At 34.5% G+C, this 27,897-nt stretch overlaps 1 protein-coding gene across 1 annotated transcript; it reads right to left on the bottom strand.

The window, feature by feature from the left end:
• Positions 1-1,946: 1,946 nt before the first annotated feature.
• LOC145583132 (glutathione reductase, chloroplastic-like) lies at positions 1,947-23,449 on the bottom strand. Its single transcript, XM_081640286.1, has 16 exons — positions 23,191-23,449; positions 22,860-22,924; positions 21,833-21,902; positions 21,299-21,370; positions 20,293-20,496; positions 18,369-18,442; positions 18,151-18,234; positions 15,169-15,256; positions 14,912-14,993; positions 12,681-12,754; positions 8,795-8,902; positions 8,610-8,674; positions 6,886-6,999; positions 5,068-5,167; positions 3,912-3,965; positions 1,947-2,345 (listed from the first exon to the last, which is right to left on the bottom strand). Exons 1-16 carry the CDS (start codon positions 23,335-23,337, stop codon positions 2,250-2,252), a joined length of 1,497 nt encoding a protein of 498 aa, XP_081496412.1. The 5' UTR covers positions 23,338-23,449; the 3' UTR covers positions 1,947-2,249.
• Positions 23,450-27,897: the final 4,448 nt, after the last annotated feature.

Here is a 27,897-nt window from a genome sequence, read left to right as displayed (position 1 = left end):
GAGGGTAAGGGAAATCCCTGCCCTCAAGGTGCCCCTAATAAGGATTGAACCCCCAACCTTTGGAAGGCTCAATCCTTACCACTAGGCCAAAGCTTTACTTTAACCGTACAAATAATATGAAATCATTATCAATATAGAGTATATCCTTCCATTATATTTCTCCCCACATTGATTTTACCGCAAAATAAAGTCAAAACTCCATTTGTCCCTTAAACATTGCTTTATTTTATTTTATTTTATTTTTTGGGTCAAACTTGAAAAATGTTGATCATAAATTTCCACTCATAAGTTTTCTTTTGGGTAAAACATAGAAAATTGTAATCATAAATTCTCAGAAATAAAATAGCAGTGTTTGAATTCATTTTGAAGTATTTTTTAATCTCAATATAATGATTATGTATACAAATATATTGGGGGAAAATACAGGTTGATCTTCATGATAAACAACAATTGTTTATCTAGTGACAATATTGTAAGTGAACAAGTTTTTTTTACGGTTCATGAGTAAGGTTTTGCAATAAAAACACTACTTGATATAGCAATTTTAGTGCAAAACTAATAAGTGAACATGTTTTTACACTGTTCATGAGTAAGGTTTTGCAATATAACCACTACTTGATTGCCTATGATATCATGATTTTACCCACTAGATAAACAAAAATAGTTTATCAAAAAATCAATGGGGCTCCCTCATATTTTGGAGACTATAAAATAGTCAAATACAACCTTTAAAATAAGAAAAAGCAATTAAGCATGCCTATGAAAACAAAATGGTACACCTCTAGAAAGTAATTCAAAAGAGCTACTTAATTACCTTAACCATCAATAGCAATAACAACGACAACTAGTATAACTTGAGGTTGGGCCTATGATCAACATCATCAACCCTCATACCTTGATAGTTGACATTAACAGAAGGGAGACAAGCAGAGGTGTGGCCAGAAGAGGAGGCGGAGGTGCAGCATCATTGGTGGTTTAAAACGTAACCAACGGTAGCAGAGAGACGGAGCATGGGAGCCACGAGCAAACGACGAGGAAGACCAGCAGTAGCGGCCGCCGTTGCAAGTTTGGGATTTGTGTGCAAAGATTTGGGTGGCGGTTTGCTGCGCGTTACCACCGTAGCAAGAAATCATGAATCAGTTAAAGGGAAGAGAAAATGAATAGTGAAGAGTATGAAATTGTGAATAGATGAAAATAGTGTGGACATTTACAAAAAAGATGAGTGTGAGTCGGCCACAAAAATGCAATAATATATCTGCAAGTTTGTCATTATTTACCATTTCGCCATGTTGAGAAAATGTTTCTCATGTTGGAAAACTGGGGCAAGTTTTGTTTCATATGCAATTTTTCCTTTGTTTTGATCACAAACAAACTCCATGGATTATTTCCCTAGTACCAAAAACCAGAAGAACAAAAAATAAAGAGGTTAAAGTACATACTAGGAGATCGAAGGAGACCACCAAGGATAATAGGGCGTAAAAGAAGCAAGATAATGTGAAAAAATTACCTTGCTCACAAACGAGTCATTAAAAGTGATTTTACATCAAGCAACGATCTTATCGCTAACCTAAATTGAGAATTTATCAAAATTAACCTCAAACACCGACCACCAACCAACCGAAAAACCCTCCTTCCACACATACCTTCTCCCCTCATCCCAAAGAGCAACATACCAAATCCAATAACAAAGAATACCAGATCCTTGGTAGTTGACATACATCACCTCCAAAACCCAAACACTATGCTTTTGATGAGGTTAGGACTTCCATTCTCAACACTACTGCCAACTCAAAAACATTTTAGTTAAAACACAACGAAAGGTTCGATAAAAAGGGAAAAGTCTTCATATTTCACAACAGATGCATATTTTTATTTTTGTGCTAGTTCTCTACAAGCATGCAAACATGGTAGTTTATTAATTTAAGAAGCGTAAAGACAATACTATAAACAGTAAATACGGAAACTTCATACAATAAAATGTTAGTTTAACAAAAAATACATTATGGTATATACAAGCCCCCTTGTTTATTGGGCAGTTTTATCCATAGAAGTTCAATTATCTATGACTACTATGAACTCAGGTAGCAATCCCGTGCAATTGCAAATTTCCCAAGATGCCAAATTGTCCAAGCACCATCGGTAAATCCCTAGATTGGATAAAAATTAACAAGCCAAAAAGGGTTTGCAAAGCTTGACCTACAGGGCGTCTCTGTATATAATATACAGCTTGTGTATAACAAATATCACCTTCAAAGATTAGTCTTGGGCTTGCCAGCACCAGGGACACGCCGTGAAGCTTCCCTCATTGTCACAAATTCTTCTGCTGCAGAAGGATGTATTCCCACCTGAAAACAAAACATTGACATAATTTAACAGGATATTCGGGATAGGACAGAAGGATTCATAGCCCAGAGGATTCACACCTGGAACTGAAGCACATCTTTCAAGAAAAAAATTTAATAAAAAAATATAACATCAAAACTGAACAAAACAATAGTAAAACTGTCAGCCCAATTACTATACACCTCCAGTAGAGTAATTTGAAAGCCCCAGCTGCCGTAGCCCATGAAGAAGAATTTTTTTTTTTTTTTTCATCCATAATAGATTAAGTGGGACAGCAAAACCACTAAAACTGCAGCCAATCCACTCCAACCAAAAAAACAAAAAATAGCCATCATAGCGAATCTGCAACCACTCCTGTATACTCAAAGGTTCTGCAACCACTCCTGTATACTCAAAGGTTTGACCAAAGACCCAACTGCAGAGTCTTTCCCAAAGATAGCAAACCATATCACTGTGAAGAAAGATATGAACAAGACTCATTATTAGCCAGGCAAAGCAAGCAAATATAAAGCCCCCGCTTCTGGAGCTACTAGTTGTATTAAGCCTTCTCAAAGCTGTCCACACAAAAGCTTTTTTAACTTCCAAATGAGATTCACTAACAAAAAACACAGGATATATAGGGGAGAGACTCCAAGAATATATGAAAAAACCCCAAAGAATTTCCTATCCGCAATCGTAAATCCTCCACATCCTTCACCCACCTACCTGGGCTACCCCTCTCTTTGGCACTTCATCTACTAAGTCATACCAACCTCCCTCCCTCCCCCCCCACCTTTCATCTACTCCACCGCCACCACCTTCTTTAAATCAATTCATCAATTTAATCCAACAACAATGCAATGGGGTTTTAATCCATAATAACAGAAGTTCTACAAGGTATAAAAATGGAAGAAAAAACCCAGAAGTCATCGGCGATTATGGGAGTGGTCGGCAGCAAGGGAGGTATGAGAAGAGGAGTGAGATAGATCGAGAAATGGCTAGAGAATGTCGTTGATGAGGGATGGTGCTGGATGTGAGAGGAGAGACTAAGAGATAAAGTTGGATGTTGCATGGTGGTAGCCGTTATGGGGGAAGATAGGAGAGGGAGGGAGGGTTAGAGAGAAGAAAAGGATCTACTATTAGGTGGAGAGGGAAGAAAAAACGAGGGTAAAGTTGTCATTTACCACATAAATTTACCCAAAATAGGAATTTGTCAGTTAAAAAAAAATTCCCAAAAAGGAATATGTGCAGTGTCAGTTTTCTGCTTTTCATTGGGGATTGTTTATTTTCCAATTAAATGTTTGGATCCATGGTTCCTGCCTCCACTGAAGTTAAATATTGAAGTATCCTAGAAAACAGAGCCATAGTTTGAGATGGACTGTTGAATACCGAACAATTAGCTAAGAAAAGGAGAAGTATGAATTGCACACAGCACTTGAGTGACTAGGACAAAGGGCATTTTCTATATTCCAGAAGTTGGCTACAGCATTCAGAAGTTAGCAGGACATCAACATGCAACTGTGCATGAAATACACAGATTACTTTCAGCAGTCAACTCTGACACTAGATAGAAGAGAATGAAGTCTTACCGTATTATCAAATTGTGCCTTTGTTGCTCCACATTTCAGTGCTATAGCAATTCCCTGTACAAAAATATGTGAACAGATCAGCAATATATTCATGAGAATAATATTACTTTTATGAGTACTGAAGTGACAATCATACCAAATAGTTACAGGAAAACACTGCATATAAGTCAGAAAAACAGAGATGGTACACGGACAGATTCTTTTCCCTTTTTTTTGAACATTACACACATTAGCAAACACACACCATCACGCATGACAAAATAGAAGTAAAAACCCATGACTTAAAAATTGAATCATTCCAACTTTCTAGTACAATTTATGACCATTTAAAGCTCAAAATATAGTCACAATGCCACAGGCATGATTCAAAGCTTCTCCTCGTATGGCATGCATCCACACATTCCATAGCTAAAGTTATAATGGAATGATTTTGTCTATAAAATTCCACCTCATAAGTAAGATAGCATTCTACATGATGGTATTATTATCATTTCTTGTTCAGTAGTCATGGCATGATTGTTTCATTTAGCATACTCAGTAAACGATACAGCCTGACATTAACCTCTCCTACACAAATAAAAAATTTAAAATGAAAAAGAGTGAGGGAGAGGGAGAGAGAGAGAGAGAGAGGGAAAAAAAAAGCCATTAAAACAGTCAAAGTAACCCTCATCAAGAAATTAAACTCAGGCTGTCTGTCACAGATTGATCTAAAGGTAACAGGTTTCTGAGTTTCTGCTCCAAAGCATTGTTGCATAACACTGAGATATAAATATTCTCCTCTCTTACTTTAAAAACATAAAATAAAAAAATAATCATACTTCACTAATCCTACTAGTTGAATGATAATGATTCTTTTGTTACGGTTTTTTGTTTTTTTTTTTTTTTTTTTTTTTTTGTCAGGATAGTCCCTCCCAAAGTCCCAAGTAAAAATAGTGGAGAAGACCCGTATATGGGATGGATAAAATGCATAAATTGCAGCACAAAAACAGCATAAACACACCAAATAAGTTAGGAGAATTTAGTGGGGGCTTTTATGATGGGCTAATTAATGTACTACGTATATTACACCAAATAAAATGGAGAACTTATGCAAAAGGGGACTTGGTGAACAAAACTGCACACAAGTTTGAGTACACAGCATACAGAATATATGTACCTGCATTATTTCAGGTGCATCTGGGCCACACATTGATGCTCCAAGCACTTTATCTGTCTCAGCATCAACAACAAGTTTCATAATAGTCTTTTCTTGTCGCCTGTAATCATGGAATATAGAAAGATTAGACAATTTATATTAACACATACTTCCTCCATTTTTTAAAAATCCGCACAAGATTTTAAGAAAAAGTGTAAACAGTAGGGGAATGCCAAAATTGCCCATGTGATACAAACTAATGAGAGAGTGAAAAGGTGGGGTTAAAAATGGATGTTAACAAATATTTTTGTAAGGGTAGTTAGGGAATTTGGTGTGTGAACAAAAGTAAAAAGCAAATAAAGCATACCAAATAAAGAAATGATGCAATTAATTGGTGCAATAAAAAAAAGAACGGAGTATATCACAAAGCTGTAACAGTCACATAGGTACTCCTTCCTTTTCTTTTAGCTCTTCCTGGTAGCTATTTTACAGTTTTAAATTTTTAATATTAAGTATGCATTCACAAGCTTATGAAAAATTAGTATCTTGAAATAAATAATACATTAGTATTGAACTGATTTAATAAATTCACAAAACATTATATTATTCATCATACATTGCCGGCATTGGTAAAAAGTTATGCCATTTATGGCCAAGCTATGGTCAAGTGCTTCAGAAAAATTCATTCAAGACCAAACAGGAATGGAGCGAGTACATTTATTGCAACATAAATGAAAGAACATCAGCTAATATATAATATTATAATGCCATCCATGAAACAGAGTGCATGCAACAAAATAGAATAACTAAACTAATCAACCTGTCGATTTTGTAAAACTTAATCCAAAAGTTATTTCCAACTTGCAAATTCACCTTTTGATGGGGGTTATATACATTGACATGAATATCATGGCAACAAAAGGTTGTCCAGTTAAAAAAGAAAAAGGTACCCTCATTAATCAGTGTCCATGCTTAAACTAATAGTAGAGGAAATGCATAAAAATGGAAAGTGTTTAAACGGATCCCTTATCCTTTCAATGCTTGATTATAATTCAAGATCTTAGGACTTCTTTGCTTCTACACATACTTTAATATTTGTTCTTATATTTTAGCACGTGTTTATCAGATTCTTACATACCAGGCTGAAGAGGTAATAGTACAAGTTAGAAAATTATCAGGCTAAACAAACAGATGTGCAACGATCACAAGTGCACCAGCCAATGATCAGCCACCACGTGGGCTAATCACATATACCAGACGAGCAAAGGGAGCCTTGAAGGACAAGGGTAGTGGAGCAGCACAAGGAGCAGGGCAGCTGTCCTATGCAGCCAAATGGTGCATATCAGACAAATGGTTAGGTGGGATCCTTTTTTGACAGCCATTGGCTGAGTGTACATATAAAAAGGGAAGAGAGGGGTAGGGCTAGGTAGCTGATTACTGTGCAAGGAAATCCTAGAGACTCGTGGCCTCAAGTCACCCTTAGGAGAGTAGCAGCCTCAAGCTGCCCCTGTAAGAAACTTGCTTGAATGAATGAAAAATCCCACCTTTCTTCCCTCAAATTTATTTCTTCCTTTCCTAGCTGATTAATAGTAGCTGTTATTGCTAGTGGTTCGTTACAAGATGCAAAACAACATTTCATCTTTTTCCATTTTCAACTGGTGTAGGAAAGAAAAACACTCACTGTATAACAAGACATGGATGCCACCTAAATTATAATTTCAAACAATTGAATACCATTGTACGAAAGCATGAGAAGAGCAGGATCAAACAACTTTAGATATAATGGTCAGACATTAAATTAAAAGCCTTAGGCCAGTGAGAGAATGAAAAGAGACGTACTGAGAAATAGTATTTTTCATTGGGTTGAATGATGATGTGAAGACCAAAATATCACCATTGGCTTGCTCTATAGCTTGTTCTTCACTAAGACCCACCACAGCTAGAGGAGGTATGCTGCATAACAACCCAAATGAGTAATCAGACTATGCACTTATCAAAGGAAAATAAAGGAGGCATACTCAATCACAATCATGAACAGTATAAGAACGAGCATGTAGAAAATCATGGAAGTATTTTCTTCCCCAAATACAATCATCTCATTCATGAGTCTCTTCCTTCCCTTCTGTAAAGAAGCAAAAGCAGATTTTCTAATTGAGTAGCTCCATAATTGTTTTAAAAAGACTATCTCAAAAGTAACCAAAGCCAGTACATCTACCTAAAATACTTTATCAGTTCATTTAGCCACAAAACACATAGAATGCCTAAGCATGATGACCTTAAAGGAGATTCTTTCACTAATTCTACCAATTCTCACATGTATGATATATCATCCACATGCCATAGCAGAGGCTGATAAAACCTATCCTTACACCCACATTCCAAAACAAAGGATTCCAAGCATGTGCAACCAGCTTAAAGCAAGAAAAAGGGGTAGCTTGACTCAGAATTCCATAGAAAAAGGTATAAAATGGGGCAAAATCACTTCTTTTAATAGAAGATTATCTTTAGTATAAATCTAAACTCTAGCCAAACTCATGAAAGCTTTAACCTTCTCAGCGACCTAAGGACCTTAGCTTTAAATAGATAAGGCTACTAAGAAAATATTCTATGAGAGCCATTTTGCAAATGATATAGATTAGTTGTACAAGAGATAAATACCATATATATGCACCCATATTCTAATACGTAAAGAGAATCACTATTTAAAAATTTCTGTAAGCAAAAAATTCATGCGTTCTAAATTTAACTGTGAACACTGGAGGGTCATGTAAAGTGGAAAAAAAATATTACTGTTGTGCGATTTTTCATGTGTGCATATCTTGATGATTCGATGCCTCTAGGTGAAAAGAGATTCAAAAGAATATGCCTTCATCAAAAGCTCCTCACTAAATATGATTCTAACACTATTATAAGTTTGAAAGCTATACTAGACTAATCAGAGCATCCACAAATTATTTACCATACAACATTGACTGCTATTTGCTCTTACAAATTTATGCCCTTTCCTGCCCAATTATATGAATACAAGTCATTTTTGTACCAACATAGCCCCATAGGTTAGGTCAAATGTAAATGTTAACAGATAGCCAAAGACAATGTAGAGAATTAAGTTGAATAAATATTTTTTTTATATTTTTCCCAGCTACTATCATGTCACATTACGTAACTCTAATCATGTCACCTTACGAGTAACATCAATATTGATATAATTGTTTTTGGGGGGGCATTGAGATATAAAGATATTAGGTGTGATAATGGAAACAATGGTATATTCGTGATTTGTAAGTTATGTTTGAAACATTAGTTGCTCTTCTATGAGCTATACAATGAAGTAAAATATGCAATAGAAGAATTCCATATGTTCTATACAAAAAGTCAAATTATAAAAGTTGCTTAACGAATAGGCATGGAAAGGTTGCTGCAGAAATAAAAGGAACATATACCTTGGAGTAATATATGAAAAAATTGACAACATAGTTAGCATGAAAGTATTATTGAAGACACAAGTTGCCCCACTGAAGTACACAAAATTCTACAGCACGCAGAATTGAAAATTAGGATACCTGAACACAGCGCATGCTATATAATTGTAGTCCGGTTTGATATTTTGGCCCCCAAAAACCGTTTTCTGAAACCAGGAAACAGCTAATCAATACTTGAATTTGGAGAATACAATTTTCAATTACTCAGAGAGAATTACAGCCAATTGAAAGCATATACTACTGATAAATAAAATGAAGAACCATACAGCAAAACAAGTTCCTTCCATCAAAGCCACAGGAGTAAGGTTCATCCGATTGGTAACATCGCCAATTGCCCATATGGTCGGTACACTTGTTCTAGAATACTCGTCAACCTAAAAAATGAGAAACATTATCAAAAATATGAATGTTATTGAAAATTCATGGACAAATATGTCACCCTTGCCAGCAACACAATCATTTATATAAATCAATTGGAACATCTAAAAAAATGTTAATAGCATGATTGGTTTTGCCTGCTATCATCATGGTTGAGGCCACATAAACAGCTTAGGGTATTATCTTCCCCTAGTAAAAGTTTCACGTTCATATTTTTTTTATGAGACTTGTGTATAGCCTAAATTAAATTTAGCATCTAAGTGATACTTGATGTTTCTTAATTTGCATATAAATTGCTTCATGACAGCTTGAGGGCATGATCATGGAATTAAAACTTGGTCGTTCCGTTCTATAACAGCCGCTTTGTAACGGGTTTGGAACTTACCATTCCGCAAAAAGCCGTTATATAACGGCGCATTGAAAATCACACCCAACTCGCCACAACGGCCGTTACGTAACAGTAGAATGGTGTTATATAACCGTTTTATAATTGCAACGGCCGTTAAATGTAGAAAATTGCTAGAGATTAGCTTGGTTACAGCACTAGTAATGGCAAAAATTAAGATGAAGAAGATGATTATAGCATTAAGATGAAAATTACAACTAATTGAATGATAATTCCACTTTCGAGAGGTGGATGCTCTCCTAATATGAGCTTTCAAGAGGCTCACTCTCTCCCAATAACATAACCTCAACAATATTTAACATGATGATTATTTCTCCTAATGAGGCCTATTTATAGAAAAACTCTCATAACAAACTCTAACTTATTCCCCAAGCTACTACTAATAGGCTATGACTAACATACCCTTCCCCTAAATATTGATTCCTTGCATTACCCGCCGCTCAAACTTTCACCTTGTCCTCAAGGTGGATAGTAGTTGGCACTTGATTCTCGGCACTGGCAGCAACGAAGATAATCTCTGTCACACTTGCTTAGCTTGCTATAAGGCTCCCCAGCAGTGAGGTTTTGTTTAATCTTCAATGGCTGAGCTATGGTAAAAGAATTCTAGGATTTGTCATGGAAGAGTGTCAGGAATAGGATGGAAGAGTTGGAGTAATAGATTGGTTTGTGGCCTACAGGATGGACCATAGACATGGGCTGGGCGGAGTGTTTAGTGTAGGAGTTGGAATAATGTGGGCTAGAAGAATGGGTGAGAAGGTTAGGGCTAATAGATGAATTATGAGAAAGGGTGTTGTGTTGGGTCATAAAAAGAAAGTTAGGATAAAGGAGGCTGATATTTTGGGGCTGAGAAGTGGGCCTTGCCTTTAACATCCCGTACCAATTTTAATTGGATTTGCCTGCTGACTCCCTTCTTTTTGAGCTGAGCGTGACTCCAGCAGTAGAGCTGTCATCTTATTGTTACTACCCTTGTCAACCTTTTGTTCATTTACTATATTGCCCTTACTAGCATCTTCTAAGATTATCTTCTTTCCCAAGTCGGTAAAGCTTCTACCATACTCACCCTCTTCTAGTGTTTTCTGCAGCAAGTCACACGAAAAATCACTACCACCAGCATGCTCGATGTTACCACCGCCACCGAATTTGCCGTCGCCGGAATTATCTGATCTAAATCCACTCACCATGATTCTCGGCCCCTGATTTGAGCTCTTCTTCGTCCGAAAGCCAAACATCCCACCACCACTACAATTTTCGACACAACCCCCTGGACCACCACCCGAGCCACAGCATCCAGCGCCACCTCTCTCAAATATTACACCATACAACCCACCAACAAAACCACCTGTCTTATATCTCAACCTACTACTCTCAAAATCACCGTTAACACCACTCGCAAAAGGCACACCACCAGTTTCGCTAGTGCAATCACCTTGACCTCCTTCGGTAAATCCACCTGCAAACTCACCGCGGCTTCCACCAGCACCTTCACGAGATTCTCCACCAAATTTCTCCACCATCGCGCCACCGGAGAAGCTGCTAATGACAGAGCAAAAGTTTTGCTCACATTTGGGAATTTCCTCGCCTATGGAAATGGTGGCTGGCTGCAACTCCTCGCCGGCGTGGATGTCCTCTGGCACTTCCTCCTCCTCCATTAAATCTGCCTGGTTTTCTTCTTCGTCAAGCTTGTCTTCCATTTCCTTCAACTCCAATTTAATGGAAGAGAAAATCGGAGAAAAAACATCATCAATATATTTCTCCATATTTCTTTGAAGGTTATCAACAATTCTCTTCGTAGATTCCTCCATCCTTTCGGAGAATTATTGCTCAAGTGATTGTGACCAAATCGGGAGCTCCGACAACCTCCATTCTCTTTTTTCTTTTTTTTTTTTTTTTTGAAAACAAAATTTCAGTAGCTTAATCCACCAGGGCAGAAATTAAGATGAAGAAGATGATTATAGCATTAAGATGAAAATTACAACTAATTGAATGATAATTCCACTTCCGAGAGGTGGATGCTCTCCTAATATAAGTTTTTGAGAGGCTCACTCTCTCCCAATAACATAACCTCAACAATATTCAACATGATGATTATTTCTCCTAATGAGGCCTATTTATAGAAAAACTCTCATAACAAACTCTAACTTATTCCCCAAGCTACTACTAATAGGCTATGACTAACATACCCTTCCCCTAAATATTGAATCCTTGCAAAAATCAATCTTCACTGTTTGCGAAGAATAGAAAGCCAAAAGAAGAAGATAGGTTTTGGGGGAGGGGGGGTGGAATAACATATTCAACATAGGTTCAAAAATAAAACCCTAGATCTGTAAATTATCAACTAAACTAGCTATAAAAGGAAGAAAGATATTGGGGCTTTAAGTCGTGGGAATCAGGTGAGTTGAAAGCAATTTACACTCCGGCCAAATTTCGTTCCCGGTGATGGCTATTTGCAGGTCTTATTTTCTCTCTCCTCCCTGATGCGGCTGGCAGCTGGCTTCCTTGCTTGTATCCTCTTTTAACTAAACTAACCTTTTAACTTTTGTTATCACGTGACCTTCTCTCAATTCTTTCTTTCATTTTCTTTTGCTTTTTATTTTATTTGTGGTTTGAAGGGTTAGGTTTTTTTTTTTTCATTAAAATCTGTTTGGAGTACTATACTATGCTCAATCTAGCTCTTATTTTATTTGAGTGTAGCAAAAATTAAAGCTCAAATAATGTTAAAATAATTTATAAATTCCATATCTCATATATTGGGCTGTATTAAAGTAGTTTTGTCAATAATATTCTATAAATTAAAATAAAAGAATTTAAACAGCTCAAAAAATGACTTATGTGAAGTTTTTGAAAAAAATCACATCGCGAAATCCGCGATCTGTTCTATTTGACCGTTACACGCCACTTCCGCGACAACGCGTCCGTTACCGCAAACACGACCGCGACCGCGATTTTTTTCCATGGGCATGATATACTGCCATTAAACATTTCATACACAGGCGACACCCATTTGGAGTCTTTCTAATATAATACTAAAAATAATTTAGGTACAAATTCTTCCCCGTATGAGGCATACTCTCCTTGATGTGACAAAGGTCTTAATAGAAGTAGCACTACAAGTTTTTAGCAGCAGGAGCACCAGCAACATATATATTATCAGAAGACAAGACCCATACTGTAATTCTTGTTAATATTATTAGAAGACAAGATCCACACTGTAATTCTAGCTGAATTGTACAAAAGTGGAACAGCAAGACATTTTTTGTTAAGGCCAACAGTTCAAACCACCCTTGTTATTTCATAACACGATCAGTAAACAATAAGTTAGCATATATAGAGCTTGTTAAGGTCAGAGGCAAGTATAAGCAAAGAAATACCTTAACAGCTCCTGTTTGGTCAAGCTCTACACCTACAGCTTCCAGATTCAGCCTTTTTGTGTTTGGAGAACGGCCTGTGCGACAAAACACAATACAATGAATGTATGTCATCATTACCTGGTCAGAATGGTGACACGGAACCTATCTAGCAGCATTGATATGATCAAAAGATATAGGTCTTTACAGAAGTATCATGCACTTGTGTGAAAACAAAATAAAGTCCTCATCCTTAAAAAAAAAACTGAAGCATACCATGAATTTCATGACCGTTATCTAATAACAACCAACAAAACGAGAAACAAAGAGACCGGTTTCCTTTCAATTTATTTCTGTTCAACCTAACTTAAATATTACTGATGAGAAAACGCCATTTAAACTTTGTTCAAAGTGAAAAAAAAAAACCAGATACTACAAGACATTAAAATTCCTGCAGAACCTCCTCAGTCCACACCTTTCAACCCCATTATTGATGCTACCCATAGCTGATGCATGAGCTACTCTATTTCCGACCCTCCTTGCAAACGAGAAACTACATGAAACAGGTTAAGGCTAGATTTAGGATGACCACACTGGCAGTACCAAAAAGGCAAAAACTAAACTCTCATATTTCCTAGCTCAAACTCTCTGACTATCTTTAACAATATTACTATATTGTCACAACCCACAACCCAACTTCCCTTGCATTGTAAACGGCATGTCTCAAGGCTAAGGCCTCAGAAGCATCAAATTTGCCATAATAGCATTTGACCACAACATCTCCTTTGCCCTTCAAAAGCCCACAAAACAGACTTGTACAAATTCATAACAGTACGCTGGATAGCCGAATACAACCTATGCACAGCAAAAACCAAGCCATCTCACAATGAAGGAAGCCATGTGAGCACATCTCACTATGGTAGCAAATTAATTTTTCTAAAATAATCCTTGAGTTTAAAGAGACTAAGCTGAATTTTGACAATTTTAATTAATTTCACTAATCGTAACTCGTTTATGCTAAACTCGACTTATTGTTTCTTTACTTGATCCCTTTTTTGAAAGTTGAGAGAACATAGCCAAAGAGAAAAATCCCAATGCAGTATAACATGCATGTTATACTGGGTATTAATTCCAAGAGCATTAGGCATTGTCATCTAATACTTGGACTTCACTCCATATTGCTTCACTTTTTTCTAGTTCCATACCAGCCACCCCTCACCAACCACAACCCCTCACTAACCTCAACCTACCACTAACTTGGACTCAAAATTTTACCCCTAAAACCTACAACCACTTTAACGTAACCATGGATGAACCACCACCAACCCTTCATTCCTTCTGCCACACTTACAACCAACACATCACTCATCATGATCATCACCAAAAAGTGATAGCAAAGGGAAAGTCTCTAGCACCAATAACATGAAGATGCTCGCATTCTTTAAGTATTAATCTATGAGACAGATACAGCAATTCAACAAAAGTTATGTAGGGTTTGGTTCAATATTAAAACTATTGGTTCACAGAAAATTAGATAAAGTTTCAAGTAATCTAGACATGGGCAGTAAATAAAGCACTATATTGCAAGAGAACATGAAATAATGATACCGCGTCAAATTTAGCTCCTGGCAATATAGTTCCTCTGTTACTTAAATATTGCAACATGACGGGTAACTATACATCCCAAAGCTCAATCTAAACTTTTAATATCTTTAACTACATAATGGTAAATTCTTTGTGAGAATATATATCGAGATGAATCTTACAAGACCCACTTGACTATATTTTTCCTAATGTATAATCATAATAAGGCTAAAGAAAAATGTGTGGAAACTGACAAAAACAGTAAATGTTGCAATATTTGAATATCAAAAGAAATATAATCATAGAAAGAACCGCCTACTAACACTATACAACATTAGAAACTATGCATGTGAAAATTGGAGTATAAACGAATTATTTTGTAGTTTTTTGCTTATTGATAATCAAATATATTAATGGTTAGAGATATAAATTGCAAGCGAGGCAAAAGAAACATGGCAACTAATTTATTAAAAAAATTTAAAAAAAAAAAAAAAAAAAAAAACAGAGGAAATATGAAACAGTAACATAATTACTAAGGTCTAATTACGGTAGTTGGCCTAGACATTTGCTACAATCACAACAAGAATTTCATTAATATTCAGGCAATTCAGTTTAAGCTTTGGATTTAAATATGTTTCAATCACATCTGTAAAAGGGTACAAAAAACTTACCAGTAGCAAAGAGCACAACATCAGCTTCAATTTCTTCACCATGATCAGTACGAGCCATTACACCTCTATCAGTTTTCACCAGCTGCACAGCCCAAAAAATTATATTAATAAGATTAAGAAAATATTGGAGCTTCTTTGTCAGAGGCTAGACATATTTATCATATATCACATAATTAGTTGAGAAGATGTGTTGTGATAAGTTACATTCTGAAAGAAAAATGAACATAGAACTATAAACTACTTAAAAGCATAACAACCTCTGTCAGAGTTGTCCTTGGATGCACTTGAACTCCCCTACCTTCCAGGTTTCTAGCAACAGCAGCCCTCATTTCATCATCAAAGCCTCTGCAATTCCATTAAAACAGAAGACTACCAAATTCAAGAAAGTTTATATTGTAAAATAAGTCTAAAAGAAACAGCAAAATAAGAGTTTTTAATCTTTTGACATAACCCCAATCTGCAGATGCCTTGAAAGGACCACTTTTTATGAGGTTTTTTTTTTTTTGAAGACACCACTTTTTTATGAGTGGTTACTAAATATTAGAGTAAAATAAGATTGTTCAGTATTATAGTTAATTTAATATGAACATTCTTGCTATTAAAAATTGACCCCGCCATACATGTATTTTGGATCCGCCACTGTTACAGTTACCTTTGTCCCCTTACTTCCCTCTTTCCCCATGAATCATTTTCCCTCTTTATGACTTTCCCTAGTTCCCTACAAAATAAATTTCAGACGAGAAGCCCTAACATCTCTCTTTTTGTACCAAAAGTTGATCTCCTTTCCCTTTTTTTTAAAAGCAAGCATCAACAACAGTCCACAGACACCAAAGCACTAAGGGCAAAAGGAGAGAGATTGCCAGCAACAGTGTGACAATCCCTGGGAAAATCTTTGCTCTAGTGACATCAATCACATCATCTGTTTTATTAAAAAAAATAAATAAATAAAATAAAATAAACAAAAAAACACAAAAAACAAAAACAAAAACAAGAACAAAAAAATTCATAAGATTGGAATGTAAAAATATACTTTAACTAGCTATTGGCTCGGGCGATGCTCCGAATCATTATAAATTTATGATCATGTGAATTTGATCAAACTTAAATTTAAACGGGTTAATTTTCAACGATATTAATAAGTGAATTTAAAAAAAATTAACTTCTTAACTTTGCATCAATAGAATGAATCACATCTTTGTTATTTTGATATCCATACTACTAATATTATATCTCGTACTCTATAACTACAGTTTTATCATTAAATGACCAAGTTGTTTACACATTAATAGATAGTCGTTTAAATTTAAAGATTAAATTAAATATATGAAGAGTTTTTCTTGTAGAATAAATTTTATTAATGCTTATTGTCAATTATTGCTAAGTAGTAAGATATTTATTATTAGAGTAATTGAATAGACACAATACAATATAGCTAATATGAAAGGTTTTATGAGGGTTTCCATGTCATTACTTATGTGGCGCCAATTTATGATGAGAGAAGGCGACACATGTCGATATGATGTTGTCCCTTTGAGTTTTAATTATATTATAGATTTGGTAACGGGTGTTTCTAGCAAATCTTGTTTGTCCTTCCCATCATTTCTAAGCATTCAATTTCCGACAAGCAACCCTCCATTGTGCGCTAACATGGACTCGGAAAACTTCTGAGCATACCTATGTGGACAGGACACGACCGGTAAGGAATCCACATCAGACCAATTACCCTTGGATACAGCTACTTCAAATCTTTAATTATTGAAACCCTAGATCTACAAATTGGCATATCTATACTACTATTTTAAAACCGGAAGTTTAAAGGACACTTATCCTATTCTGGCTTTTCTAATATTTTTTTTTTTTCAACTTAAGTGTAAATATTAAAAATAAAAAAATAAAAAAAAAAGTATCTCTTCATTGCTCCAAAAGTATCCAATCACTTCAAAAATACAATGATCAATTTTCATTTGGGTCACTTGGTTCCTCTAATTTCATTATACTTCGTATTATTTTTCAATTACACAAAAATTCAATAGATTATCTTCCCTTTCTCTCATTTTGTTACTCTTTCTCTATCTTCCCTCCCTCCGCTATTCCTCTCTTTCACCCTAAATCTATCATTTATCTATATAAACTTCAAGAACAATAGTGACATTGAATTTAAGGGAGCAATCAAAGGTAAATTTACGTAGTATTTTATTTTACTAATAAAATGCAATTTATATTTAGCATGTATTAATTTTACAAAAATCTAAGAACAATCCAAATACACAATAATACAATTCTTAAATTTAAAAAAAAAAACAAAAAACAAAAACAAAAATTAATCTGTGCATCTCGCCGGCTACATACTAGTTTATTAATGAAAAACAAATGTAATATATTGGGGATTTTGTAAGCCCTTGTGAAGCGACTGCAAAAAGGTGTTTGATTCATAGTCGATGGTCAAAAAGTGATTGAAGAGAATGCCTGACCAAAAAAAAAAACCTATTTTGAGTGGGTGGGCAAAGAGAGAGGTAAAGCATGTGGTAGTAATTTTTTTTTTTTTTTTTTGTGTTTCCAAATGTGTACCCTTTTGGCTAATCTAGATTTGGGGCTCGAGTGGTTAGGTTTCAATCCCCTCCCAATTGTTGCTGGGGGATCGAACACACATTCCTCTCTACCAAGTGCCACCCCAATCTATCAAAAGCCAATTCGTAGCATGTGTTAGCAAGTAAAAGTAAAAAATTGAGAAGATCAAAAAACATTGTCTCTTTGTGAATATTATCAAGTGGTTAAGCAGGTGTGCAAATTTCTTTACCCCTCTTATTACTTTTACTAAAAATTAAACAACTAATCTGTATTTTTTTTTTTCTTTAAAAAAAAAAAAAAAAAAAAAAAAAAAAAAAAAAGCTAATTAATTTTCAAAAATTTTAAAGGACTAATTATTTTTTTATCTTCTGGTTTTTAAGCAAAATATAATTAAAAAACAGGAAAAAAAAAAAAAAATTATATATATACTATTTCTCTTGGAAAAAGTCCCCGTTTCCTAAAAAATTGAGTTTCGATGTACCAAGTATCCGATCTTTCTATCCGAGTCCATGTAACATATAGGCTTTCATACAAAATTGTCTCCTTTTTACATTGGTAAGACTCAGTAATATCTCTTCAAAGAGGGAATTGTTTAGCGTTACCACCAGACATGTCATCCTCAAGTATAAAACCTGAAGCGAAGTAATCTTTTCAATTTAAATTTCAAGTACCTCAAGGGAAGTTCCTTTCTGAAGCAAAGATCTACATTGGCACCCATCCCACGCCATATAGATGCAAATTCAACAGATATGTACCTATAGCAAATATTCAGAACATAAAACTATATTACGACAATGTAATACACATACAAGAAAATAAACCATCAAGAAACAAGAAGAGATCACAGCACCTTCTATCAAACACTAGATTATTAAGCAAATTTACTTACCCTCCTCCGAGTATAACAACGTGCTTGGGGAATTCCTCCAAACTTAAAGCCTCGTCAGAAGTTATTGCCAATTCCTAGGAGATCAAAATAAATCATGTAAACAGCAGATTATATAGCTTTCAAAATTAGCAGATTAACCAAAAAAAAAACAAAAAAAAACAAAAAAAAAAACCAACAATATTTATTCAAGTTAAGACTACCATGATAATTTTCATTCAAGTTTGGACTATCATGATTCATGATAAATAACCTTTTATCCTTACTTGAACTACTCCCTCTGTTGTCTTTTGATGTACCCATTTGCAATTTCACATATTTCAATGCACTTCTTTAATCATCAATATCATTAATTCCGTATTATCAACTACTCCCTCTGTTGTCTTTTGATGTACCCATTTGCAATTTCACATATTTCAATGCACTTCTTTAATCATCAATATCATTAATTCCGTATTATCAAAAAGTTAACAAAGTTACCTTTTGGAAACTATATTTCAAGACAGTTTAAAAAGGAAAATATCACCAATGTACAATTCCAAAACTAGTAATATATAATTTAATATTTTGAGCACCAATCCAAAGGCAGATTTGTAGCACTAAAAGGGAGGGACATTAAGTAATTCCAGACAAAAGAAAAAAGATAAACCCGAAAAATAAATGAGTTGGATAATACTTTTACTGTACATTGTCATAAGTAAAAAATTTACAAGTAGTTTTCATGTGGTAAAATTGATAAGCATATGAAAGGTTAATCACATACTTAAAAAATGTCTTCGCCAAAAATATTGAATGGAATTTGCCAAAAATGTTAGTACTAAATCATTCCCTTTCAATCAATTCATCTCCTTCTACTCTTCAAATTTCCAGTCCCTCTGCGTAATTTTACATTTTTACGTTCTATTAGTCAATCAATTTCTTTTTCATTTTCTTTTATTTTACACATGTAGTTTTGAAAGATGTAACCTCTAGTATTCCTTCACCTCATAATAATCAACCACACCTCAAGATAAAAATTTATGACAAGGATCAAATGTAGCGAAGAACCAGCCATTAAGGTCGACATCCTTCCGCATTGGCGGCGAGTGGAGTGCAACAATCCCATTCATCACAGTTCCTTACCAATTTGAGAGGCTGAACTCTTGAAGTTCTAAAATCAAGTTTTATAGGCCATGGAAATAATAAGCTAGCTTAAAGTGAAGCTAGCAGCCCTTCCATCTAGGTGCATGGGCTCCCAGTGGAAGTTAATAGTTACCATAACTACATAATTTTTGCATCCTAGTGAAAGTCATAAAATTACCAACTGTTGATGAAATGAAGTTGGGTTGGTCATACTTGGTTTGAGTCTTTGAGAGCAAAAAACCCACAATATATAACTAGGATTTGCTTTGTGACACAAAAACCTTGCTAAATCTTACATAGCTTTTATTTAACATTAAAGAGGACCAAAGAGCACTTGAATATCATACTTCCACACTAAGAATCATATCAGTTATATGTTTCTTAACTCCAAATTATGATAGATAAGAAAGTATCTTCAGCACAAATTAATCAAAATGAAAATATTTTGTTACTCCTATTATCCCCATATTATTACCATCCTTAATCTTCCTCCTCCGTAAATAGCTGTACAGCATGAATGCATACAGGTCATACAATGAAAAGAACAGAACTTGCCACTTAGGCCGTATTTAGCTAATATTAGTTAGCACTAACAAAGTAACAAGTTAATCAACAATAAATAATCAGTATATTTTGTGTTCATGCAACTAATATAGCTAGTTCATCCCCAACTACTGAACATTCAACAATTGAAAAGATAGAGACAAACTGGTTAAAAAGATAAGATAAAAATATATCACAAGCAAATCAATGGTAGATCCTAACAAAGATACAAAATTTAAAACAACAAAAGAAAGTGGAGAACCTGCCCAGGAATATTAGGACGTTGCGCCCGGCTACCAGTTGCAATCAATATATGTTTTGCCGAGTATGACAACTTTGTGCCATCTATTTGTGTCACTTGGACTTCATTAGGACCAACTATCCTGCCCTCACCTTCGTATAGTTTCACCCCAGCATTAGACAGCAGTCGTTTGTAAATGTTATTGAGCCTGATAATCTCATCTGTCTACATTGTACAAAAGAGTGCAACTTAAATAAGAAGCAAAGAATATATTATATGTATGCAAATGCATGTAAGATTCTAAGGCATCGGAGAGGATTAACAACCAAACAGAAACCTAAGGCCTGGACAAATCATAGCCAATTTTTTCAAAATAAAAAACGTCGAAGAAAATCAAACCAATTATGCCTCAGACCTTAATAAAAGAGTCGTGTTTTTAATTTACCAAAAAAGAAAAAAGGATTGTGTTTTTCATATTAAAGTATTAAACACAACCTATTCTATGTAAACTGCAGCCATACATTGTGAAGTCCATGTAAAATCCATTAATATCCCATGAAGAATGCTTTTAAAATGGGCATACAAAAAAAAATAAAAAATAAAAAAAATATGTCTATTTATTAGTCTCGTCACCGGATCTCATTGGCCCTGTTTGGTGAAAAGCTGAAAGCTGATTGTGTTAGCTGATTTTGACTAGCTGATTGTATTAACTGATTTGACTAACTTATTTTATTAGCTGATTGTATAAAAATGTTTGGTAAATAGCTGGTTATTTAAAGCTTAACACCATGTATCTAAGACAATTTTGTGACCTTGTACAGCATAATTTGCTAAAGTTCTACTAAATAATTAATATTTTTAAGGAGATTCTAGATTGTAATCTCTGGTTTTGCAAAATTCATGATGGTGGAATTTTTATTTTATTTAATAAAAAAATAAAACATCTCTTCATCAATAGCAAGAATTGAATGTGGCATATAGTGTTGCCAACCAAGTTCAGTCAACAAAGACTTCAAAACCTACTCACCTTCTTCTGCAACAATTTTTTCCAGTTGAAGTCGATCTTCTCATTCAACTCCCAACCAAAGCTTTTTGCATCCTACATACCAAAATTACAACAATGAACATATCAATATATATATACAAAAGCTTGCAAGGCTATACAATTCCAATTTCTAAAGTAAGGCGTCATTGGCCACAAGATACTATGGACACTAACAAAAAGAATCTGCAAGATGTTAAATCATTTAAATCCAGAAAAAAAAAAATTAAGGGGTGAAAAAACCTTGAGGTGGAGAATATGCCACTAAATATATGCACTAAAGAATATCACAATATTCAAGGGGGCATGTGTAGCCTTATATGTACCATCTCTTGCAAGTTGCAACAAAAAAATAATTGTTGGTGAATCTGATACATAAAAATTTTAAATGCACAAAAAATCTAAATAAACATCTAAATATATTTTTAAAACCCCTTAAAAAACCACCATATACTGTACATGTATCAGCAATTTCCAAAATTACAAACTAATTAGCGATACTGGTTGAGAGAAACTCACCTCAAGTTCACCTCCAAAAGCACCTCCATACACCAATATTTTTTTGGGAACACAACCACGAATTACACATCTGAAGACAACAAAAGATACAAGAAATAAAACCCCTAATTAGATTCAGAAAGAAAACAATTGCAATAACAACAATATTAACAATGGCAACAAGCCAACTTCAGCAATAATCAAATGATCTAGTATCCATCTCAGTAATCTAGTTAACTCTAACATGTGTATAAGGTCTATCAAAATAAATACTCTGTATGATATAGCCCCAAACAGGCAAGGGTACAAGTAACAAATAAATAAAATAATAATAATAGTATTTAAGGGGTCAAGCATTTGAATACTCTAAATCATAATAAAAATAAGGCCTACCAAGATAATATGTCTCCTAATGAATATGCATAGGGTAAGAGACAAAGATACTCAGCAAGTCAGCAAGGCAAATTGAGACACAAATCTGCAATAAAAATACAACTTTTGAATTTTCGACAAAATAATACCCAAGTTCGTGACATATCATTCTTGTTGATAACAACCTAGAACAAGAGAAAGTTGAAAAGGATTTCATTGGAAAGAGGCTTACGGGCCTAGGGGCAACTCACTAAAGTTACCATCCTAATATTCATAGCCTTGCACTCAAAATCTCAAACTACGCCAAATTATACACCAAAGCGAACGGAAATAGCAAGTAAACTTGCTATCCAAGCAACAATCCATCAGTCTTTCCATTACAAAAAAAAACAATTAAAATCATTTTGATTCGTAATGTGTAACATATTTTCAATACTCAAGTTACTAACTTCTATCAAATCCATCCTTTCACTACAAATACCACAATACAAACAAAAATGATAGTAATCAAACAAGCACTTCCAAATCGAAACACCAAAAGTATTACAATTTCAACAAACAAGATCACAGTTGCACCAAATCAAAAGCTAAACAAAAAGCAACAATAATCTAAATCATATCAGATATCACATATTTGTAAATGAAATTACATCAAAAAGGTTAAATAAAAACTTACGTTCCACCAACTCCTCCAATAACCTCCGAACTAATTGGATGAAATGGAAGCTCGCAAATTCCAACCTTAAAACATCAATCATTCAATAAATCAACAAATACTCAATTATAATAACAACAATAAAAATAAAAAATCAAAATAAAAAAAAAATCAAAATCTAATAATAATTCAATCCTTTACGAAAATCAATCTGAAATAAAATTAACATGAGCAGTAAATTATAACCTTAACACCAAAATTACCAGAAAATTAATCACAAAAAAAAAAATGAAAATCCAATAAAAATTCAATCATTTATGATAATCAATCTGAAATGAAATTAATATGTAACCTTAGCACCGAAATTTGCAGAAAATCGAGCAGCACGAACACCTCCACTTCCGGCACCGATAACGAACAAATCGAAATCGTAATGAGCTTCGTCTTCGACATTAGACTGGTTTTCGTCTCCGCCAATAAGCATTTTTCTGCCCGCCATTGTTGATTTCTTCACGAGTATGGAAAACGAATAGGAAAATGAAGATGAAATTGAAGATCTTTTAGGAGAGAGAAAATGAGGGGGCTGCTATTAATAGCGAGTGCAACACTTGAATAATGAATAAAGCAATTTTTAAAGTTCCATTCAGAATCAGATGCGGTGTTTGATTTTGGTTCTTGAAAACATTAAAGGGGTGTTTGGTATAAACATTGTAAATAAAACGGAAAGGATTTAAATAATTAAGGGAAAGGGTAACGATAAACGTTATCTTAATTACTTTCTCTGTTTTTAAATATTTGCTCTACTTTTCTTTTTGGTCGTTTTAAAATACTTACGCTATTTCGTTATTTGAAAAGTTTTTAAAATATTTAATTAATTTCACTTACCAAGTGAACCCAACAATATTAATTTCATATTCTCTCTCCTTCAATTTGCTCCACTACTTCTAGTTTTTTATAATTTTTTATTCTTCCACCAACCCCACTACCTTCATATTTTATTACTTTCTCAAATTTCTCCTAAAACTCGCGCATGGAGTAATGGAGCAAGTATATAAAAACGGAGGGAGTATATGTTTGGTATCCTAAAGGAATGGAAACAATTTGAAGAGATTGTAATTGAGTAAAGGAACGTCTTTTGTTTCCACTTTGAATTCGTTTCCTACATCTAAAATTATTGTACAAAACTAAATTGGAAAAAACTACGGAGTATTTTTTGTAATAATCACAACAATTGAAAATTATTTATTATTTGGGTACTGATGTAGAATGTAGCCCTTAAGGTAAGAGCTATGTTTACGGTTTAGGTTAATGTTATTTGTAGAATAAGCATTTAATACCTTTTCAAATTTGGTATTAATTTAGAAATGCATGACAATTTGACACACAATCAGTCTAAATAACTAGTATAGCACCCGTGCGATGCACACCTTATAAATCTTGATACTCATATTTATTTCACAAAAATTTTAATAAAATAAAAATATTTAATGAGTAATAATGAATTTACTTATAAATATGTCTTAATCATATGTTTTTAACCCTCAAGATAATGATATACGAAGTACTACTTTAAAACAACCTTTTTTTTATTTTAAATTGTATGGAAAGATTTGAAAAATAATTCAACTCGATGAACTAACAATCAATACCCACATTAAGTGATATTTTTTCCCTCATTTCTACTTACGCCACTGGGCACCTCATTTTTAAATGGGAGGATTTTTCTGTGTGGCTAGTCACACCGTGTGGTCCGGATTACTCGAGTTACTCGGTCAAGGGTTACTCGAGTTACTTGTGACCGAGTAACCTGTAATACCCCTCATGATTGCTTTAAAGGAGTTTGATATACTACTCATATCAACAAGATGCATCTTCCTTTTAGGAAGCTCATATGTTAAGAATACTCCATAGTTAAGCCTGCTTGGCTGGGAGTAGTCTTAGGATGGGTGACCTCCTGGGAAGTTTTCCCGGGATGCGCATGAGTGAGGACAAAATGCGCCGAAAGGACTTGTGTTGGTCTGTGGGGACAGTTGTTGGCCCTCGATGCGCATTTCGTGACAATAGGCCCCTCCCTAATTTGTTTGGGGTCGGGGTGTTACAAATGGTATCAGCGCAACCCTACGACCGCGTGCTGACCGTGGATAATTAATCCTATGTCAGTCGCTTAGCGGGGGAGAATTCTGGGGCCATATGGCCATAGCCAGACTGGATGTAACACTTTGGCTACCCAGTTTGCCGTTAGGCGTAATACTGGAGTCCTCAGGCTTCCAAGCGCAACGGGGGCGTTGCCGTTCTCAAGTGGGGGTGTATGTAATACCCCTCATGATTGCTTTAAAGGAGTTTGATATACTACTCATATCAACAAGATGCATCTTCCTTTTAGGAAGCTCATATGCTAAGAATACTCCATAGTTAAGCGTGTTTGGCTGGGAGTAGTCTTGGGATGGGTGACCTCCTGGGAAGTTTTCCCGGGGTGCGCATGAGTGAGGACAAAATGCACCGGAAGGACTTGTGTTGGTCTGTGGGGACAGTTGTTTGCCCTCGATGCGCATTTCGTGACAATAGGGCCCTCCCTAATTTGTTTGGGGTCGGGGTGTTACATAACCCCTTAAATAACCCCTGACCGAGTAACTCGTAACCCATGACCGAACCCCTTGAGTAAACCCCTGACCGAGTAACTCGAGTAACTCATGACCGAGTAACCCCTCTAGTAATCTCTGACCGAGTAACCTCTTAAGTAACCCATGACCGAGTAACTAACCCCTGACCGAACCCCTCAAGTAACCCCTAACCGAACCCCTCAAGTAAACCCTGACCGAGTAACTCGGGTAACTCATGACCGAGTAACCCCTCGAGTAACCTCTTAAATAACTCATGACCGAGTATTTAACTAACCCCTGACCGACCCCTCAATTAACTCAAACTGAACCCCTCAAGTAACCCTTGATCAAGTAACTCGAGTAACTCCTTCCACACGGTGTGGCCAACCACATATAGAAATTTGCCTTTTAAATGACTATCTTCGTCCTCTAACTCAAAATATTTTTGGAAAAGTTTACCATTATAATAACAATATGATCATTATATATTGTACTTCGTATATCACAAATAATTTCGTATCTTTTTTCTCCTCTATGGCCTCTAAAAACACTTTAAGTTTAACATGAAACTTTTAAACATGGGATTTTTGATCCCATCACTACTTACTACCTTAATTTTATTACATGATGAATTCACTTGATCATCACAACACGCCTATTGCACCTTTTATAACCAAAAATTACCTGTCTAAAATTAAAAGCTTAGTACGAAGTATAATTTTTTTTTTCTTCTAAAATTTTAATCTTAGAATGATGCTTAGGCTTGTCAATTGTTTGATTATCTATCGTTTTTTAAAGAGATGCATATAAGAGATGCAAAAAAAATGCATATCATTCTTACATATCACCTGTGACGACATACAAAATCTACAACATATTTTCTGTGCGGTTAGTCACGCTGTATGACCGCTTGTAAAAAAGGGAGTAATTAACCCATATGACACTAACAAACTAACCCCTATTATATTGATAGAGTAACTTCTAAGCCCGATTCACTTCACCTTATAGTTGCTTAAATGAAATTATTTTTACTGAACTAAATTTATATTTGCTCCGTTCACTTCTAAGTCCTATCTTTTCAACAAATCTAGTGATTTCTAGCCACTTTGGATTGCATGTAAATGTGATAAATAGATCTTGATATCCATACCACCTTGTTGCAAATTTGGGGTTGATTGCTACTGTAGTAAGCCTTCCCCTATTTATAGTTTTTACCAAAATTAGCCACAGAGTTAGCTGAATATTTGGTGTGAGCGACTTTGAAACCCCAATCAAATTGAAGCAATGTTTCTATTGAAACACTCCATATTTAGTAATCGAGTTATTTTTTTGAATTATTTTAATATATATACCACTTATAGCTTTAATTTAGTGTAACTCAAACTAAAAATTAATTTCAGTTCAGTAAAAATAATTTAAGTTCAGTAAAAATAATTTAAGTTCAGTAAAAATAATTTCAGTTCGGTAAAAATCAGTAAGTTTAAAGAAGAAATGTAAGGCCCTATTCGCTTCACCTTAAAATAATATTATTCAGTAAAAATAACTTCAGTTCAGTAAAATTAATTTCAGTTGAGTAAAAATAAGTTCAATTTAGCAAAAATAATTTCAGTTGAGTAAAAATAATTTTAATTTAGTTAAAATTATTTAACTTAAAGAAGAAATATTATAGAATATCAATAAAAATAATTTCAGTTCAGCAAAAATAATTTCAGTTCTGTAAAATTAATTCAGTTCAGTAATATTTTAATATATATACCACTTATAGCTTTAATTTAGTTTAACTCAAACTAAAAATTAATTTAAGTTCAGTAAAAATAATTTCAGTTCAATAAAAATCAGAAAGTTTAAAGAAGAAATGTAAGGCCCTAATCGCTTCACCTTAAAATAATAATATTCAGTAAAAATATTTTCAGTTTAGTAAAATTAATTTCAGTTGAGTAAAAATAATTTCAGTTTAGCAAAAATAATTTCAGTTCAGTAAAAATAATTTTAATTTAGTTAAATGATGGGCGTTAGAACGGTCGCTCATTCCACACTCAATCAAACACATTTATTAACAAACACCTTACAAACCAAGCATAATGACAAGTAAGAGTTCGGTCCACAAGGAACGGGATATGGTTGCTAAAGATCTTAACACTTAAGTTAATTCGAAGTCAATGGTGAATTGGGTTTCGTCAAGTAGACAAACAAACTATGGTTCTAAATCAATGGATTAAAGACACTAGGGAATGGAATCCACTCAACCAAGGCAATTAGGCAAACGGGAGTAAAATAGACAAGTTATAGCAAGGACTATATGTAAAATCAACCTCATGCAATAGGAAAACAACTCACACTACTAAACTTAGATTCCTCATTAGTCTAGCAATAGATGATACATAATCAAATTACAATAAGTAATGACATACTCAATTTACACTTCCATGTCAAATTAGGCACATCATGCTATCAAATTC

The sequence above is a fragment of the Chenopodium album genome, chromosome 15 (genome assembly GCF_948465745.1).
Source record: "Chenopodium album chromosome 15, dcCheAlbu1.1, whole genome shotgun sequence".
In the NCBI taxonomy this organism is placed as follows: domain Eukaryota; kingdom Viridiplantae; phylum Streptophyta; class Magnoliopsida; order Caryophyllales; family Amaranthaceae; genus Chenopodium; species Chenopodium album.
This window is presented reverse-complemented; position numbering and strand designations above follow the sequence as displayed.

What these genes read in the sequence shown, in the direction of transcription:
- LOC145583132 (XM_081640286.1), bottom strand. Translation starts at nt 23,337, where the DNA reads ATGGCGGGCAGAAAAATGCTTATTGGCGGAGACGAAAACCAGTCTAAT. An exon ending in AAAAATTGTTGCAGAAGAAG is followed by an intron (nt 20,497 to 21,298) that starts GTGAGTAGGTTT and finishes TGTACAATGTAG; the next exon opens with ACAGATGAGATTATCAGGCT. An exon ending in ATGAAAAATACTATTTCTCA is followed by an intron (nt 5,168 to 6,885) that starts GTACGTCTCTTT and finishes CCATGATTACAG; the next exon opens with GCGACAAGAAAAGACTATTA.